General features: G+C 41.1%; 2 protein-coding genes across 3 annotated transcripts in view; one reads left to right on the forward strand and one right to left on the reverse strand.

Annotated features, from left to right (window-relative positions):
• The window catches only part of ralgapa2 (Ral GTPase activating protein catalytic subunit alpha 2), a 137130-nt gene extending 123123 nt beyond the window's left edge, over nucleotides 1–14007 (forward strand). For both annotated transcript variants that reach the window (XM_037542061.1, XM_037542060.1), the window contains 3 exons: nucleotides 1673–1797; nucleotides 7084–7143; nucleotides 11640–14007. In XM_037542061.1, coding sequence (XP_037397958.1) covers nucleotides 1673–1797; nucleotides 7084–7143; nucleotides 11640–11797 — 343 coding nt within the window. In that variant the 3' untranslated portion in view covers nucleotides 11798–14007. The remainder of the gene's footprint in view (nucleotides 1–1672; nucleotides 1798–7083; nucleotides 7144–11639) is intronic.
• A 2008-nt stretch (nucleotides 14008–16015) lies between these two features.
• insm1b (insulinoma-associated 1b) lies at nucleotides 16016–18789 on the reverse strand. The gene has a single exon (XM_017699727.2). The coding sequence runs from the start codon at nucleotides 18460–18462 to the stop codon at nucleotides 17059–17061; it is 1404 nt and encodes a 467-aa protein (XP_017555216.1). The 5' UTR covers nucleotides 18463–18789; the 3' UTR covers nucleotides 16016–17058.
• Between the last annotated feature and the right edge of the window lie 1595 nt (nucleotides 18790–20384).

Below are 20384 nucleotides of genomic sequence, written 5' to 3' on the forward strand. Positions count from 1 at the left end.
CCATGCCTAAAGTAAAATGCACATGTATATGATGGTCTTAGTGGCACTTTTTTCTGTAAGAAAAATTTGCAAAGACTAAGACCATAATAGACAATTATGGTTTGCTGTTCTTTTATTTGTGCCATTCTTTTAACACAGCTGGCCAGCTTAAAGTGGAACATTGCCAGATGAGCATACATGCTGCTTAGAATTTCTAATGCTTTCAGCCCTGCCAGGGAAAGGTCAGAGACAAACTGTGGCTGCTGAGGGGAGAGGGATGAAATGGAAATGAAGGGTGGATTTTAGTTTTAGAGTGAAAGACACAGATTAAGCTTATTCTTAGAATTAAATATTTTTTTCCAGTGGAGAATTCCCACCAACATAATCAAAACTAGTTGATTGTTGATTTGTACTTACACACTTAAAAAAAAAGAATAATAATGGGGAGAAAAAAAAAGCTGCCTTCGGACAGCATTGGTGAAATCAATAATTGCTTCTTACATGGCTGGACTAGTGTTGTCCACACATAAATATATGTTTGAGTGACATTATTCAAAAATAGCCAAGCGAAATGTGACTTTAGGATTTCCTGTTGGACATATAACATTGACTGCTTCTTCAGAAGAGCTAATGAGCTAACAAAGCTAACTGGCACAGCATTTCTTCCTGTAAGTGGTGTTTTTCTCCAAATATGTTTTCACTGTTTGTGGACCTAGCTAACACCAGCTAGAGTAGTTGGCCTAGTTATTGAAAAAGATGCACTGGATCCAGCTGCACATTCTCTCTGCCTTCCCTGCTGGAAATAACAGCACAGACGTCTGGTCATCATACCAGCATACCACCATGTTTACATGTTAGTTTTTCATGTGTTCTTCAGCATATATTCACTGGCTTCATTTTGCTAACAACCCTTATTATAGAGGGCGGGGATAGAAGCCACCCATACTGTGTGTGTGTGTGTGTGTGTGTGTATATGTGTATGTGTATGTATGAGAGTGAAAAGAGAGCTGGGTAGCGAATTAGCTGTTAGAGAAAGCTCTGCATGTGTACGGCCTAGCTGTGGCCAACAACAGCTGGAAAATAATGCCCACAATTTGTGGGCAGATTCTGTCTCGTTTAAAAGCAGTGAGAGCTACAATATGCTGACAGATTTGTTAATGGCCAGCCATGCTGGTATATGCTGTTTTGCAGTGTATGCAGCGTTCTCAGGCTTGTTTGTAATTACTTGTCCCTGGCATTATGCTTACATTCAGGTACTTGTTTCATATACTCCCTTACAAATACAGAGCAAAACAGTCATATTTTACTGTCCTGATAAACATAAAATTGGCTGTATAAAATTTACTGAATTGTCAGTCTATATGTTTTCTCCTTCTTGCCATGATAAAACCCAAGTAGTTATTTCAGTCTTCGAATACTGGCTCCTCTAAGAGTTAATTGAGTACTCAATCACCCATGCTTATCCATAGTACCTGTCTCTCTTGTAAGTAATTTTGGATAAAAGTGTGTGCCATGACTGAATATGAATGTAAGAGCTAGTGTGTAAGATCTTGTGTGAGTCCATAAAACCCTATTTGTAGCTGTGAATCTTGCGTAATCAGCCCCAATCAGCCCCAGCCCTTTTTCCTTGTTGTTGCTAAACATTTGAATGAGCTTCATCATGACTTATTTTCCTTAACAAGCTGTCTCCAAGCTATGAGGAGCGGGCTCTCTATCTGGAGGCCATCATTTTGAACCACAAGGAGAACATGATGTTTGAGGATTTTGCTGCCCAGGTCTTCTCACCCTCCCCCACCTACTACCCGATGAGTGGTACAGGTAAGCGCCCTCTGTCACACAGTCCTCTGATTCATACCCTGTCCTGACTGCACCTCTCTCCTTTCTGCTGCTTCTCCATCCTGCTCTTTGGCCTTCTCCTCTCTATTGCAAGGACGGTGCATCCCTGCAGTGCAGCTGCCTTAAAGGGATAAATCCACCCACACAGGGCTGATGTGGCTAACAGTGAATGATTTACTGTACTGATAATATGCTCTCTGACAACATTAGTATATCATTCTTAGCCGTGTTAGCATATTGTCGAACTGTCCCTGTTAAGTGTCAGAGTAAACCTGTTTCTTTACACAGTCAGATTTCACTTTTAAAGACACCCTCCTGTCAAATACTGCACTTTTATTTTTCTTTTACACAATGAAAGGCAGACATGCAGCCTGTAATGTGACATCTCTGCAGTTAATTGAATGATGTAGAATTTGAGATACTGTTTTTGCTCTTTATCGGATCATACCTTCAAAAAATACAGTTTATTCTGCCATGTACAAGTACTACCAATTGCTTTTAATGTTTAGTGAAACTGCATTGACTGCATCAGGCTTTAATTGTTCGGCTGTTGATTTAATAAAACGTAAAAATGTAATCATGCATCTTTGCCCAAAGCTGAGACCACACCTTGCATACATGTTTCTCTGTTAGGCTTTAAGTTAAAGCATATGAGGGCCTAGCTAAGTCCTGCAAGTGACTGGGAAAAAATGATAAGCACCTGGCAAGGGGACTACATGAAATCTCAAAAATGGTATGGCCTGCGCATCCAAATTAGTTTAATTACTTATTCCATACTGCTGATATGTTTCATGTCATTTGATTTTAATAATTTAGTAAAAAATAATTTTAAAAAGACTATGTGCTTAATATAGTCAAAAAGTATGACTATTCATTAAAAAATGTTTCTGTTTTGCTTTTGCTTTTATTTTTACTTTTCTAATGTAATAGAATAATTTTTTGTACACATTATATTGTAATCATAACAATTTGAGTGAAATGTCAAATCTTTAACTTGAAAAGTTAATTTCTTTGGTATTTGGTAAGTATATCCCCCTTTTTGCTTCAATGACAGCACTCACTGTCACTTGGGCTTCTCAGGTTTGGGCAAAAGCCTCTTTTTTTATTTTTTTTATTCATTTACTTATTTATTTTAGATAAAAGAGTTTGATGTAGTATTTAGTATTCTTACAGTTTCATTCACTCCCCAAACATATATGAGCCATATATGCAAACTAAGCTGTAAACAGCTTGACTAGAAATCTGTTTGTGATGTCATGAAAACCAAACACATTTACATATATCCCCCTATTCAGACCACAGCAGTTTAACCCTGCCCCTTCACACTGATGTTATAAGCAGCCTGAACTACCTATTTATCAGAACAGCCAATCAGAACAGAGTTCATTTAGATATGTCATGTGTAAAAGCATGGTAACATGGTAAACACATCTTGGAAAATGGTTCTTGTAAAAATTCATTACTGCTTATCTGTCTTAACTGTTTTTGGTGCATAAAACCACATAAATGTTATTAATGAGTTGAGGAGGAAAATAAAATTAAAAAATGAAATGTTGAAAAAATGTCCTTTGACATGGTCAGTGCCACAAATTTCTTTCAATTTGAAAAATGACCAGAAAATATTGCAGAACCTTCATCTTTATTTCATCTTCATTTTACTATTTCTTTAGCTTTTCTGTGTCTTAGAATTTTCAGAATTCTAAAACATTCGGTTGTTTATTTCTATGTTTGGAATTCCAGGAAAATTCAATGTTATCTAAGTGGTCTCAGACTTTCAGTGGTCTCAGAGCCCACTGTATAAATGGCTCTGAGTTAGACCAAGAGGTAAATTTTCAAATTGTGCTTGGCCAGTTGTTAAAATGTGTAGGCTGTTGGGTACAGTGGTGTGAATGATTTGTTTACAGCTGTTGTAGTAGCTGGTAGCAGGAGCAGTGTCTTAAAGCCAGTGTTTACAGTAGTTTAGTGTTCATTACTGTGTTGTGCATGTGCAGCAGATGCAAAGGAGAAAAGAGTGCCAGATGATATTGAAGATGTATCGTCAGCTAGGATACAGCAGGCCTAGGTTAAGTCTGTACACCAGGAGAGGTGTGAAAGAACTGCACTTGGGTCCAACCACACTCTCCTAAAAGTGCAAAATTAATATGACATATGATACTTATTGGTTTAAAGCAGAGGGAAACTTAATGAGTGTGTTAGAAAAAAATAACCTATAAAAAAAAAAAAAACCCTATATCCTATAAAAATCCTATATCCTGTCCCTATAGCAGAGAGAAAAGAAACAGAACACAGTTGATCAATTGCACATGAAAGTGCACTAGTAATGATGCACAACAAAATGTTACTCTTGTCATTTTGAGTAATACATTTTTCTTTTATTTTTTTCCATGTTTGCATAAATCAGCATTGTTACATACAAATACCTTCAAATGCCTTCATGACTGTTCTGTATCGTAAGCGTGTTACAGAAGGGGTGTCCGATAAACAGCCTAACTGAAGCAGGGCGTCACTGGAGTCTATTTCCATAGCGACGCCCCCTTTATTTCCTGAAGAGGTATTGAAATTCACCACAGTGACCTCTGTTGACCTATCACAAAGCTGAATACTAAACAGCTCTAAGATACGCCCATAAAGAGGGGGGAAAACCCACTGCCTGTCCTGTCTAAGCCTTAGTGCTGGAGGACTCTCATTCTAGGCCACGGCTGCGAGACAGCTCACCAGGCTGAGCGTTTTTACACACATCACATTCATCTGCCTTGGGGGGCCTCTAGTCAGATTGCAAACAACCATTGGCCCTTTGTTATTGCTGAAGACAAGGATTTGTTGAACATAATGCTGCACCGGGGCTAAAAAATGAAAATGTTTTGTAGTGTAATCGAGGTTTAATGGAACTGGCTTTTCTGAGGGGAATTTGTGGTCAGTTATGCTTGTGCAAATAATTTTGTCTTGTTTGGAAATCTCTCTCTCTCTCTCTCTCTCTCTCTCTCTCTCATTTTCTCCAGCGATTTTCAGAATTATTCTGTAAAAATATTGGTTCAGAAACATATGTCATTTGAATTTAGGAAGAAACAACAATGGTTGTTGGTTGAGATTCACCAACACGAACAACCGCCAAACAAATGTGCCACCATCATGCAGTACTGTGCAAAAGTCAGAAACCATGTAGAAAACAAGCAGAAAATATATTTCACATAAAATTACAGAAAAACTATTGAATTGGAATATCATTTTTTTCAGTATTTAGTCTGTCCACATTTTGCCTTTATAACAGCCTCCATTCTTTTCTGGAGGCTTGCTTTCAGTTCTTTAAAGTGATCTGCAGAGATATTTTCCCAATAGAGTCTGGCTGGAGACATACACTTTCAGCCCCAGGGACATCACATGCACTCTCTGCCACTACAGCAGAAGCAGCCCAATGGCACGGTAACCTTTGGCTGCTTCTGTTTAGGGATATCATGTAAAATTGACTTTTCAATGTTTAACTTATAAGTTGTCTGACCAGTGGTAGGATGGTCCCCCCTTTAGATGTGAGTCTTGGTCCTCCCGAGGTTTCTTCCTCCTCCAGCTCTGAGGGAGTTTTTCCTTGCCTCAGCGCTCACGGGGGTTCTGTATATTCTGTATATTATGTTCAGTGTTTTGTCTGATTCTCTGTGCTGTGATTCCCATTTTTGTAAAGCTGCTTTGTGACAACATCAGTTGTAAAAAGCGCTATATAAATAAATTTGATTTGATTTGATTTGATATCATCACTTAATCCATTTTTCGTTCATAACACAGCTGTTAGTTACAGTTAATGTACCTCCCTGTTAGAAAAAGATCATAGAATCCATTAGAAGTGTCTGTTGGTTCCTGGTGGTTTTCAGTAGTCGGTAATGCTATTCTGTGTTTTCCTGATGGGTTGATATCAGAGTCCTAAAGGCCTATAACGACAACCATCAATCAATCCAGTTCCCTTTAGGAAGCACAACCATCAAGTTTTATTCCTAATGTTCCTGTTGACAAGACGGCAAAAGTAATCAGTACTACGTTGATTGTATTTGTCGCAACTCCTAAAAAGGTTCTCTTTTAATAAATATTACAGTTTTTGATAAACTGTTCTAATCGTCTTCTGCATGGCTTTCTTGAGTTTCACCAGTAGCCCTTTTGACATTCATGCCTCATCATTGTGGTAAGTTTTATTTTGAAAGTTTCCATATTTAACTATATTTTAAGTACAACAACGTTAATATACATTCCGTGTAGCTCTTGTTGCCCTGCAGTACATAGTTCATGGTTTTTCCTCATATAACCGACAAAAACACTGTCGTGGCAGAGCGTGCACTCACATCATCAATAGGCTGGCAGTGCTTGTAAGGCTAAGAGTTACAGCCAGACCCTCCTCAATATTTTTCCACACCTCCAAACTTCTGAGGCATTTTTTGCTTCTCACAATCCAAATAATCCCAGCTAAACATGCTAATTAAATCTATCAGTCATTAAAAAACATCACAGGTGTCTGTATTTTGGTGTTCTAGTGCCTTCCTAGTATTTTTCTGGTGCCTTCCAAGCGATTTCCTTTTCTTAATAAAGGCTTCTTGACAGCTACACATCCTTTCATAACATTGAGTTTGACATTGTAAGGTGAAATGTTGGACAGAGCCACCCATGGATGAAAGCTTTAAGTACTGCATATCTGATGGGGACAGCTTTGGTGGTTTACCAGGTCTTGCACAGTTGTTAGTTCTGTTTTCCCTATATATTTTTGATCAGTTTTTGAAAAGTTTTGGAAGTTGTTTTTTTTCACTCATCTTTGACTTTCCTCTTCCTGATGCAAGTAGATTATCTGGAAAAATGAATTTGTGTGTTTTAGAATGACCTTGTTCTTTATTGTTATTTTGACAGGAAATTAAATAAATTAAGGGTCAACTCTGACTTTTGCACAATACTTTAGCTGCTTGTGGATCTCCTTGCCATACTAAATTCTTGTAAAGGGAAATGGGTTTTAGCAGTGAGTTATTATTTATTTATGATTGTTAATGTATAAAAAGAGGAATATGTGGTTGAGAGTGTTTTTAGCTTTAATGCCAGGGCTTTGCAAAAGACCATCACAGCTTCCACAGAACGATTCTCTTCTTATTATACCTCCTGAAAGGGCTATTAATGTCAGCCTTTCTGCAAATGTGTAGTAGTGTGTGTGTGTGTGTGTGTGTGTGTGTGTGTGTGTGTGTGTGTGTGTGTGTGTGTGTGTGTGTGTCCTTGCTCCATTCTTCACTAATATCTCATCCACGACAGCAGGCAGGCGTTGGCCAGGCATGGTTTGGGACACGGAGTACTCTTGGGCTAAACTGGAGTGTAAGACTTTTTTCCCATTTCTTCACTTAGGCATGTCACCCCTGTGCCCCCCCCACCCTCCAGCCTCCTCTTTCCTTCAAGTGCGGTCCAGTTTGGTTGACCCTGCATGTACTCTCAGCTGTGAAACTATGAATTCAGTAGACACCTGCAGCCATTGTGTATACAACTTTGGAATTTCCTTTTGATTTTACAAACAAGCTGTCTGTAATTACTGTCAAACCAGTGCTTTACTGATCTGTTTTAAAACATCAGATTACAAAATTATACAAATATATACTTTTCACCTGGGGAAAAACGTATCGAAGGTATACAGTTGGACCTTAAAACCACTGTTGTACCTTTGAGGGCGGATTTACAATGTTTGTACCTTGATGAACAAAAAAATGTGCATGCACAGAATCTTATTTCTATCAGTGTAGTGAAGCTACATTTCTTTTAAGTTTTTATTTTGTTTCTGTTTTTTACAAAATTATTTTTCTTTGAGGGGGGGTACTTTTTTGCCCACCTTTTTTTGGCCAAAACCTTGTCTTAAAACTATCGTAAAAAAATGTCATTAGATAACGTGTTCACAGTCAGTTCATGTAGTGTCTTTGTGAGGTAGCTTTTAGAGACATTAAATGCAACAGACATCAGGTTCCTGTCAATATTGTACAGTAACATTGTAAAAAATGTGGCTCTGAATGACATCTGAATGATCTTTTTCTTAATGATTTAAAAATGCAAAAATGTTTACAAAAACAGAAATGACTAAATCTCATGAGGAAGCCTGGTCACAACTGTTTACCTTTACTCAGGTTTGAAAAAGTGATTAATTTGTCTAATCACAGTGACAGGTTGACGTTTTATTTGTTATTTTTTATTATTTATTTTTATCTTTAAACCAGTGAGTAGGCCTTCACAATGGCATTTTTAATTCCATCCATCCATTTTTTACTTGTTATCATGATATATACCTTTGTAATACTGATATTACGGAAGGCATCTTTTCCATTGCTACAGTGATCATTAACTCTGTTGTGAAGAAACCAAGCCCTCCACAAACAAGGGAGCAGCCATATGTCTGAAGAATTGTTTTATTTCTTGTGCTCAGGTACTAGACCTTTAGCCAGCCCGTTAAACAGTGGACAGTCACAAATTTATAGGTTGCACTGACTAAGACTAAGACCATGTTATACATGACAAGTGATAGATGTGACAGACATGACCATGTAGGGATAGACAAAAATAGGCAGGTACAATCACATTACACACATGGTACAACACACATAGTACTGTCTATGGCATGTAGCACAGAATTAAACACATTACACAGCAGTACATTCCTTCAGTTGGGGAGTATTGCATTATTTATCTGAAAAAGCTTAAATATGTGAACCCCTCCTCCCATTTTGTGTGGTCTGTGCATAGATCCTAGTACCTTTTGATTTGGACTGAAGTGTTCAGAGGATTGCATTTTTAATATTGAGCATAGTGAAGAATACAGTTACGGAGTGATGAATGATGGCCATGAAGACACAATGCCGCAATGAACCTTTACCTAATCAATGAATCAGTGAACCCCAGCAGGCCAAGATTTACTCAGGACATATTATCATACTTGTTGCTTTATTTTCTGGTTTGATTGAAGCTATAATGTGTGTTGAGCTCCAAATAAAATGTCATTTGACAGTATTATAGATAGGTATGTTTCCATCTCTATGCAGCAGCTCACAGACTACAGTGTCTGTCTCCTCGCTCTGTCCACACTATTCATTTTGAATATCCTGTCATTTTTTCATGTTGAACTAGGATAGACTGAAAAGACTACACAGGAAACATGCTTTTCTTTCTGTGTTTCATAACAATTGACAGCTCTGTTCTGTTTTTAGCACCTTTGTCTATCTATGTGTGTGTTTTTTTTTTTTTTGGTTTGGTTTTTTTTTTTTTTTTTTGGTCGTGTCCTACTTTTATTCACAGGAGAAACTACTAACACATCACAGTGACACGCAAGCTTTTTCAGCCCACATCCCTCAGCACCTTTTCTCCCTCACTTCTTCCTCTGCTCCTTCTTCCTGCCCTCATTTTTCCTACACCTCCCCAAACTAAAATATACACACTCACGCACAATCCCCTGTTCCTATGACCCTATAATGTTGTGTGCGTCTTACGTGTTGCTCTATTGTCTTCTCTCCTTTTATAGATTAGAAATGTTACAGGTGTCAGTTCAGTAATGAAGGTAAGAGTTCGCTTGACTGGAACCTTGTGTACTGCCACAGAAACCCCCTGCCCTCTCTACATTTCTTTTTTTTTTTTTTTATTTTTTTTTTTTTTTTTTTTTTTTTTTGGCTGGTCTACTCATCTTTCCTACTTTATTTCACTAATGAGCTGCATTTGCCCAGAGGTTTTTAAATGAATACAGAGAGAGAATTGTTTTGGGGCTGGCTATTATTAGATTGGTCAGATTATTGAGAGAAACGCACGGCTGGACCAATTGTAACACAGTAGCAGCATGTATGGTATGGGTACACTCATTGCGTTCTTCTCTCTCCTCCTCTCTGGCATGTCTCTGCTTTATCCTCTCCTTTTTTTTCACCCCCCCCCCCTTTCTGTTTTTTGTCCTTTTGCGCGTGTGCCTGTTTGCCTGGGGCCACATCTGACACTAACACCTGCCCTACTGGAAAATGTCTTTGTCACTTACGCTTTGTTTGGATTGCTGCTGGGAGCCAATAGGGATGAAGCCCATTTTACTCGAGTTTTATCCTCCTCTCTCTGAGTAGCTCTGTCTCTCTGTCTGTCTCTCTTCCTGTCTCCACACTTTTCTCACTGAATGTCTCACCCATTCTCTCCCTCTCTCTGAGTTTTCTTATTCTGAGTCTCTCTCTTTTACTAAGTCTCTTTCTCCTTTCTCCATATTATCAGTCTCTCTACCTCTGCATTCACTTTCACTCTCACTCTCTTTTTTTCTCACTCAATCTTTTGCACATTTTCCACTCACTCTGTGTCTCTCGCTCGGTTTCTCTCTCTATGTGTCTCTCTCTTTCTGTCTCTTTCTGCAAAAGTACAGTGCACTGCATATCTCAAAAGAATGTTTGTATTTCTTTGCTTCTATTTACTGCTCTGCTTTGTATTTAAATGTAATGGAATAGGTTTATTAAAAATATTAAATCTGTACTTAAACAAGAACCAAGTAGAAATTGAGTGACCACTGTCCTTCAGGACCTCAGGAAGCCCTTTATATTCTTCTAGATTTTGTCCTGCTGAGATAATCACTATGATAGAGTAATGGAAGAAATCCATATAGTGATGTAAAGAATAGCAAGGGACAGGATTATTGAGCATAGTGCATAAACTTTCCAGAGTTACAAAGGAGCACTCCACACATGCCTCAGTAGAGACTTCTAGATGAATCTCCATCCTCACTGCTGGCATCCTGTGAGCTTGGCAACTTTAACAGAGATTGTGTGTGGATGATGCCTGGAAGGAGCACCTCCCCACACTCATGCACTCCTCCCTTCATCCTTTCAAGATGCAGAGGGACCGTTGTTCTGGCTCTCCTCCCCCTCTCTCAGAGAAGCCCTAGAGTGGAGGGCAGGGAGTCTGTGGACTCCACTGAGTGCATGCTCCCCACACCATCTGCTCTCCGTAACTCGAGATGCCCATGAAAGAAAAAAAGAGAAAATGGCAGAAAAGAAAGACAGAAAGGAAATAGCCAGGCAGATGCCATCTTTACAAAGCAGAAAGCCTTTTCAAATTCAAGTCTTCAAGAAGATGGGCAGTGAGATCAACTGTTTTATACTGAATTTCTCTTATTTTGGTTCTTCAGTTTTGAGTTCAACTTAACAGTGCCCAAATACATGGACAGATTTTTGGTGCAGAACATAAATTACAGAAACTAATGGAAATATTGTGAATTCAGAGATTTGTAATGACTTAATGTGACTTCTTAAACCAAGCAGCACCATTTCCTCAAAATTTAGGGTCTTTCCACCTAATCACGTAGGGCCTAGCAGGTCACATCTTGGATTTCTATGAAAGCAGAAAGGTCAGTTTAGTTCAGGAACCCATGTAAAATTATGTTTTTTTAGTTCTGAATTGATGAAAAGCATGCATGCTCTAAATATCATCTGAACTGAATTTAACAGCTTGATTGAATTAACTAAGTTGAAATATTAACTGGATATAAATGCAAAATTATAAATATTTGGAATAGACTTTTTTAATAGACTTAAATGGAAGTCCTTAAATATTTCATGGAAATCCATGATATGACCTGCATTTATTTATTTATGTCATTCATTCATTCAAACAGATTTAAGGGCTGAGGCCAGACCTCAGCCTAAATCATATAAGTAAGACTTACAGTGACTTGTTTTGGTTGGTCTGTAACTTTTAGAGACTTCCAAAGCAGTCTTGGCATGCAGTCACCCAACAGTGGCATTACCACACTAGCATGTGTCAGCTGACCCTCAGTCATAGCACCGAGACTGATGTTTTTCCTGTTGCTTGCTGTTTCTCAGGCTCTCTCAGAGGCAGCACAAGCGCTGAACTCAGCGTTACTGTGACAACCAGCGAGTCCACTGAGCAGGTTTCTCCCACCCTGCCCCGCGCCTCCAAAAACCGTGTTTCCGGAAAACTCCGCCGCTCGGCCAGCGCCATCAGCAAATCCTCCAACTGAGCTCCACCTTATGCCAATAACCACTTCACTAAGCCCCTTCAGACTGCAGTGTACTTCAACTGTACTGCATGTGTGGAAGTGAATGTATGTATGAATGTATGCCTGTCTGTGTTTTTCTTTTCATTTTCTTTTTTTTTTCTTCTTCTTCTTCTATGTGTCACTTGAAACTGGAATTTTGTTCTTCTAGTTTGTACATACATTTTTCATTGAAATCTGCTGCCGTTTTTGATTGACCTTTTGCTAGCATTGGGAGATGATTCTGAGATCACACTATTGCGGTGTTTCGCCAAGGCTGAGAGTTATTTCCAATTGCACTTTCAGTTAGAGAACTCTGTTTGGTTTGCCAGTAGCATTATTGTTTTGGCTGGAGCAAAACTGTAAGGCAAACTAAATGAGAAACTTAAACTGACGTCTATGAATGTTTATTCTGAAATCAAGAATATGAAATATGAAAATCATAGCGATTAGTAACAGCATTGGTCTGAAGCACTTTGAACTGCTGGACTTAATGTAGAAACACATCTCTGGAGGCATGGAGGTTTAACCATAGTGTCAGTCATCCTCCCTTCATTGTTTGTTTACTGTTTGTTCTCTAACCTGATGCAGCTATTCAGCTATTACTGCTATAAGCTGCAACCTTTTCACAATACTTCCATGATGTGTTCCTTGACATAACAGGATGTGAATACCCTTTAAACTGAAGCTCCAAATGTCTTAAACACTGAAAAGTTGACAAATGTCACAGCCATTAAGGACAGGGTACTGAATTCTCTACACTGACCCCCATTCAGTCTTTCCCTGTAGTAGGAAGCAGTGGTGAGGCAGGGCTTCTGTCTTAGGTCATTTTGCTGATATTCTCCTTGAGTGGTCATTCATAAAAGCTGCATTTGAGATTTATGAGAACTTCAGACGTTACAGAGGAAATTGACTCACATGCACCAGCCATAAGCAGAGTTCAGTCATCATATTACCAAGTTCAGCATGGTTCACATGTTCTTAAGCCCAGAAAATCATCGACATGTGGTTGTTGAAGTCCTAGACTAAAGTTGAGCCTACTTCTTTAAAAAAAAAAATAATAATAATAATAATAAAAAAATAGCCCACTTTAATACTAAGTGCATGTCTGAGTGGACAATCTGTTTGATCTTTCTTATTAAGATGGGATGAGTTGAAATGAAATGAGTTGAAATGGTCTGTTTTATTTTTGTTTTGTTTTGTTTTTTTGTTTGTTTTTTGTTGTTTTTTTTGTTGTTGTTTTTGTTTTTGTGCTCTCTTTTCCTTTTAAATGGCTGGAGTAATTATTTTATTTGTGATTTATGCAGCTATGCTGGGTTGAAACTTCTCCATCTGTAACTGTGTTGTGTTGTGTTATGTCAATGTGTTGGATAAATCTTCATAATCCATAATTCATAATCTGTAAATTGAACAAGTCCTGTTTTTGTCTCGTAATGCTACTATGACATTCCAATGTTTCCTACAGTGGTGTATCTGCACTCACTGATGGTGATAGTTTAGAGCTGTTCTTTGCTTTTCTTCTTTAATGCTTTTGATGTATATTGCTTTGTTTTATTTGATAAGGTTTGCTTTTGTTTTTGTTTGGTTTCTTACTGTAAATACATAATAATATCTGCCATTATAATATGATGTATGCCTGACTACATGCTAAATGAAATTGCCACCGGAGCCTCAGGTGAATCTTAACTCCATGCACTTGTGTGAGTGCGTGTGTGTGAATGTGTATGTGTGTATGTATTTTATGGGGCTTGTAATAGCTTAACACAGTGCCTGTGCAATACCTGTCCATATTTCACCTCATTGCTGACTGGCTGTAGTCAGACACTCTTTGTCCCTGTTCTTATATCTTCCATGGCTGCTGTGCTGGAGAAGAGTGTGCTCTCGCTTGTCCATTTGACTGCAGAGCAGAGGGCTTTAGTGAAGCTCCCATACATTGCGGTGCTGCATGAGAGCGCTCGTCTCTGATTAGATGTCTGGATAGCAGTGCTCCTCCACCTGCTCCTCTTCATTCTCCTGCCATACTGAGTACCCTCCACCATAGCAGCAGGGAAATGGGGCACATGCCAGCGCTTTTCTCTCATAAACTCACACTTTGGTGTTTGCTTGTTTCTTTCTTTCTTTTTATTATTCTTTTTATTATCTTTTCCATTTGTTTCTTTTGTTTTTCCTTTGTCTTTTCATTTTTCCATTTTTTATCATTTTCCTGTTGTTTATCTTTAATTTACTTCGTCTTTTTTTACATTTTTCTTTCTTTCTTTTTTACATTTTTCTTTCATTTTTTTGTCTTTTTTCATAACTATTTGTTCTAGTCTTTTTCTGTTTTTCTTTTTCTGTATTTCCTTCTCTCTCCCTGCATCTCTGCTTTTTGTCTCTTTCTTTCTTTCATTATTCTTTCTCTATCCACTTTTCCTGGTGCTGCCAACGCCCTCACTTCCCCTTGCCGCTCCCTTAGTGACCCAGCCTAGTTGCCATGGAGGCCAGGTGTTACATGCTCTGTAAGCTCCGCCCAAGCTGCAACAAGACACATGTTGCACTACTTTGCCTTACTTGTACATCTTTCTTCCTGTGTTTAACTTTTGTCTTCTGCTGTTGTTTTTTTCTTTTTTTGTGTTTTTTTTTCCTCAAAGCACTGATAAGGAATATAGGAGTCTTTAAGTCCGCTTTGAATGAAGAATTTGAAGAATTGCGAGGAATGTATGCAATGTATGCAAGCCCAAATCCTAGCCACGACTGCACCTGCCCATTTGTAGCTTTCCTGAACTGTGAGGACTGCATCATGTGAGCAGCCTCTATCGTGAAATCTCACTCTCACTCACTCTCTCACTCACTCTCTCACTCTCACTCTCTCACTCTCTCTCACTCTCTCTCTCTCATGTCCAGTAGGTTTGGTCTTGGTTCTCTGTAGGTTTCATAAGTGTTTGGTTTTAAGGTGCTGATGTGGTCCTTGCCAGGGATGTGTCTTACTGCGACTGGTCTAACTCAAGTGAAGTGACAGCTGTGTTTATTCTGCATTTAGTTGTTATCCTTGTACATTATGTCCTTTTTGTGAGGGCTCCAAATCCAGAAGGATATAAATATATTAATGCCTGTAATATAATCTTTGTAAAAGATGTTGGAAAAAAAAAAGCTTGAACATTTCATCATGACTTGTTAACATATCAGACTGTTTTTAATGGAAAAGTAATCATTCTATCTTTACTAGAAATGTGAAAATCTGAGCATTTCATTAAATCAATTTGAGATTCACTTTGGAGTGTTTATTCGATTCTTTTGGTGTGTATTTTCCTTAATGACTTAGGGTTTGCATTTCATATACATACACATTTTTCTAAGCCGCTTCTCCTTCAGCATTTCATATATAAATACATATTAACCAAGCAGCATATCACATATGTATCATTGCTGTCCGGTACTAATAAGCTTAATGTATTCAATTTGATTAAATATATATGCTAGTAATTTTAAAATGCATTAAACATTATTGTGGCGTATGAACATTGTTGTTTGTAGTTACTGATTAGGTATTAATAATTTATTTAAGGTGGCTATTTGAACATAAACTATTTTGATCAAATGTTCTATCGTTAACAGACTCCTCTAGTTTCAGGAAAGCGGTAATCGCTGACTATCTTCTTCCAGGAAAATAATTCTGGTAAGCAGTCATCCCGTTTGTAAACCCTAACATTAATGAGCTTCAAACATATTTCCCTAGAATCTTCTGGACCCTTTAACCTTCTTCTCTAACTCAGAGGAAGGTTGTGCTAAAGGGTCGTTTCTGTATGTTGTCTCTGCTACATGGGTTTGAAATAGTCAGGCCAGTGTTGAGCTCCAGGATGGCATGCACTGGCAAGTTAGCAGGCTGTGGGTGGGGTGGGGGTTGATGGGGTTAGAGGTTGTCTTGCTCTTTGGCTGCAGCCTGGGGAGCAGTGAGGGTAACCTGACCCCCATCCCATCTGCCTACCCTCTGCTGTCCAGCAGGCAAAGCAGCCTCCTCTTCTATGTTTACAGGTGGACAAACTCTTAACACCAAAATCTGTCTAAAAATGGAAGTTTTGTAGGACAAGACCATTCTTAACTCCATAGAGTTTAAGTTTAAAAATTTATGTTCAAATAGAGTTAAATAAGTCAGTTAGGTCTTCCTAAATTACCAAAACGTGGCTGTATGAGTTGGACACCAGAATAAACACTGAAGCTTTTGTCACATGCATTTTTATTTAACTTCCAGTTTTATTCTGTTGTTCATCAGTATTTTAGCTCGTTTTATAGGTATGGGAACCTATAAAACGACTAATTACATAGGATACAAAGTACTGAAATGAGTGTAGGCAGTAAATGTGATGAAAACATCCTGAAACAGGTGAACTGGTAGGATACACACTAATCAGGAGGAAAAATGGTCAAGATTGAAGTTCACTATGCACTCATGAAAAACGAAATGTTCGTTTAAGGTTGAAATATTCACGATGAGGTTCTCTTTCGTTTTGAAAATATTTTTTTTTTATTTTTCCAGTAGACAACACAACAGGGACATTTAAAGCGCTAGTAGCAAACATTTAAGAAAATAAGCTGTTCATAGAAAAGGATTGCATCTATAAGAGCTTCACGTTTACAAGAGCTGAGTAGACTGTAAAGACCACTGAAGACACAGGCCTACACAACTCATAAACCTGACGACAAGAAATCATTTTGGCTACGAGATGGGACACAGTAGGACGCACGAATTAACTCAGTCATTCACAAGAAACTGGTGAAAATAATAAATAAATACATAAATAAATAAAATATTACGATTAAAACATATTAGGCATTTTACATAAAATGATAGCAAATCGTAAATATGTGCAGACATTCAAGATTTAAAAAACAAAAAAGCAATCAGTACACCGAGTTTTTAAGGCAGTTGTACAGCGAGAGTTTGACGTGGTTCTCTAAAGGCATTTGTGGCTCTATATGCTAAAGGGACTCCCACCCGGAGGAGAAAGCCCCCACGTCCTGCAGTTCACACACTATAGATTAAAGCTACGGATGAGGGAGACGTACAGCATGTGAATTCGAGGCTTTTTTCACGGAGGTACACCGAAGTCGGACGTTTTCTTAGGTCTAGAAGCTAGAGTACGGATAGAAAAATACCATTCCACGACCAAACTAATACTTTTCTTTAGGCTACTCGGCGTGGTGGGAAAATCTGAGAATAGAGACCTTTTTTGAGTCTTGGATTAAAGGCCGCTGTTTCGCTCACTCACTCTTCAGCACGCGGGGCGCACAGGCACGTGCAACAGCACTACCTGCCTCTTCTCCGTGGGGTGGCACTTGTTGACGTGCCTGGTGAGGCCCGGCGAGCTGTAGAAAGTGGCCGGACAGTGTTTGCAAGGGAACACGTGGGCTGCGTGCAGTAGGCGCACGTGGCGCTCCAGACTCGCGCCGCCGGCCGCGCTCTCGCCGCACACGGGGCACGAGAGAAGGCGCTCGGCCGCGTTCGGCGCGCTCGGGCTGGGCGCGTCCTCGCCGGAGGATGCTGCGCTGTCCGGGCTCTCGGCTCTGGCGGGTTTGTGCGCGTGCCGTTTGAAGCTCTTGACGCTGCGGCCGTCCTCGGAGCCGGACTCGGACTCGAACCCCTCGGGGCTCCGCGGGGAGGAGGCGGAAGAGGAGGAGTCTCTCTCGCGCGCCAGCTCCCCACTGGCCTCCTTGGTGGCTACGGTAAAGGCTCGCAGGGCGGCTGGGGGTTTGGAGGGGTCACCTTTGGTGCCTGCTTGCGCCTGCGCGCGCGGTTTGTGCCAGCGGCGGTGAGAAGCGAGGTTGGCCGGGCAGCTGAAAACTTTGTCGCACTCGGGGCACCGGTACTCCACCCGCACGATGCGCGAGCACTTGTGCTGCGCCAGAGCGAACGGGTCCGCGTACTCTTCCTTGCACAGCTGGCAGATGAACTCGCCCAGCGGCTTGCCGTTGCCTGAGGAGGATGAAGACGAGGACGCCCCGGCTGCGCGCGGCTTTGGTTCCACGGGCCCCTCTTTGATCCGCAGCCCCAGCACCGGGGACGTGGTCACCTCGTCCTCGAAGTGGAGCTTGCGCATGGCTTTGGGTTTCTTGGCGCTGCTTTTGCTCTTCCTCTCGGCGCCGTCAGCTTGAAGCCGCTTGGTACCTCCGCTGCCGCTCGCGCTCCCTGTCCGGCTGCTCCGGCTCGTGCCGATCTTCAAGTCCACGGGTGCGAACAGGATGTGGTCCAGGCCGGTGAGGGAGGCGGGGGTGCAGGGGAAGGACTCGGCGGAAATGGGCGAGCCCAGGTTAAAACTCCTCTCGAAGTAGCGCGTCCGGTCGTGCTCCTTGCTGACGGGCCGCGTGGGGCTGTACAGCGGCTGGCACGCAACTTCCGGGGTGCCGAACTGCACCGGAGGGTTCGCGGCGCGAGCGTGAAGCGGCGCCTCCGACAAACACGGAGGCAGCCGCTGTGGCGGGGCTGCGAGTACTGGCGGCGGTGGAGAGGAGGATGAAGACGGTGGTGATGCTGATGATGCTGATGATGGTGATGATGATGTGGGGGCGATGTCCGGGTTCGAGGCGCCGCAGGCAGCTTGAGCATCCTCATCACAGCGAATCCGGTAGGAAACGAGCGCCGCTCGCTTGTTTCTCTTCACCAGGAAGCCTTTGGGCATGGCGGCGTTGGGCGGACACGAGCGAAGGCACTTGGAGAGGAAACGCCACGGGCTGCGCGTGATCCAGGGCTGCGGACGCTACCTTTTGCTTCGAAGGGATATGGGTGTGCCTGTCTGCCTCCCACCTCCCTCCCCAGCAATGTTTTGGTTTGTGTGTGTATGTGTGTTGTTTCGTTTTTTTCCGCTCTCAGTACATAGCTGCACTCTTTTTAAGGAGGGATGATGCTATTGTTCTCGCCCCTCGCCGCTTCATCCTCGTCCAATCAGGCGCGGAGAGGATCTCTGTGGAATTGCCCGGGGGAGGGTTGAAAGAGGGCTTGGAGGAGGTGGCGGGGGGAAGGCGAGAAAGGGGGGCAACAGAGGAAAAGCTGCCGATTTGCTGAGCAGATGTACCTGCGCTTTATTGCATTAATTCCCCCTCAAGCCCCTCCCTGAAGAGGAGCCGCGGTGGGACGCATCTCGCCGCTGCTTTTCAGCGCAGGAGGAGCAACACGCACTCAGCGAGGCTCAGAGAGCTGCATCTCAAACGCAGACTGGACACAACACTTCAGACAACAACAGTCACAAAAAATGTCCTTTATTCTCTGTTTTTAATTAGACTTTATTTATGTTTACTTAGCCTATATTTGAAAATATAACACTGAGAAGTCTTAAAAGCTTTTTTCATGTTCATATTTAAACATAACACCAATATCAGAATAAACACAGATAACATGAATATAAATAGTTATTTTATGCATACCGTTTATCCATTTCCAGACCTTTCCTTGAGGAAGGCCACTGTTATCTGTAGGTGTACTGTAGTGTTTCCTGCAGTGTACCTGGCTTGGCTTATCAATACTATATCAATCAAATGAACTCAGGTGTGCTGATGGAATTTAACGCATCATGCGATGATGGAGGGCGTCCACGAGAAATCTCGAAACAAATGTCTGTTCTTCCCTCTAGCTACAAAGATATGAATTACTTTCTTGAAAACAAGAAAATGACATTTTCACTGCGTGAATGATGTTTGAATTTATTCTCATGTTAGATGGTGTTGTTACAAGCAAAATAACACATATCGTGCCCGAAATGGTCTAAAACAATTTGTTTAGGTAAGAGTTTAATGTGATGTAGACAGTACTGTAATGTAGATTTTAACGCAGAAAACAAACACTTGTTTACTAGCTTGTTTGTCTATTCATTTAAAAGCCCTGCCACCTTGATAACTTTAGGTCAATTTGAACGACATGACAGTGATTTATTTACTTATTTGTTTGTTTGCTTGTTTGCTTATAAAACACTGGCGCTTTAAATCGACCCATTCAGAGGTTTTCAGTACGTGAACAGTGCAGCGCAGTGCATTTCACTCTTTATTACACTCTGAGTTTACCGGCTCTATAAATAAGCGGAGCTGTTGCGCGCGGGCCGCTGTTTAATGGGCACGTGTCTGTCTCGGTAGTTTAACTCGACTTAGCAATCAGCTGGCTCGCGCATACATAAGTAATAAGAAGGGCTCTCATCTCGGAACACAATAGCCGCGTCTGCCCAGCCGTCACAGGCCTTTTGCGTTTGAAAAGCAAATTGACCTCTCCACTGTGAAACGGGACACACGCGGCCACTGCGGCCCAAAGACGGGCGCGTGCTGGGGGCAACGAGCGGCGACCTGGAGGTCAGCGCACTGCGCACAGCAGCACCATTAAAGGGCCTCAAGCTCAGGGATTAACCACAGAATATTTCAGCAAGACGATTTTACCGCAAGGCCAGAATCTTATCATCACTGCGGCGAGTGTAGAGTCCTTCAGAAGAATGAGGATGAACGCGTAGCCGCTTAATGTCTCCTCCGGCCTGTCGTTGAGTTCCCCATTACAATAATACAAACTTCATTTCCTTCCCTCTGTCGCCTGAACAAAGGCGGCATTCGTTTCAACTTAAAGACG

Source organism: Pygocentrus nattereri, chromosome 10, assembly GCF_015220715.1.
Source record: "Pygocentrus nattereri isolate fPygNat1 chromosome 10, fPygNat1.pri, whole genome shotgun sequence".
Classification (NCBI taxonomy): domain Eukaryota; kingdom Metazoa; phylum Chordata; class Actinopteri; order Characiformes; family Serrasalmidae; genus Pygocentrus; species Pygocentrus nattereri.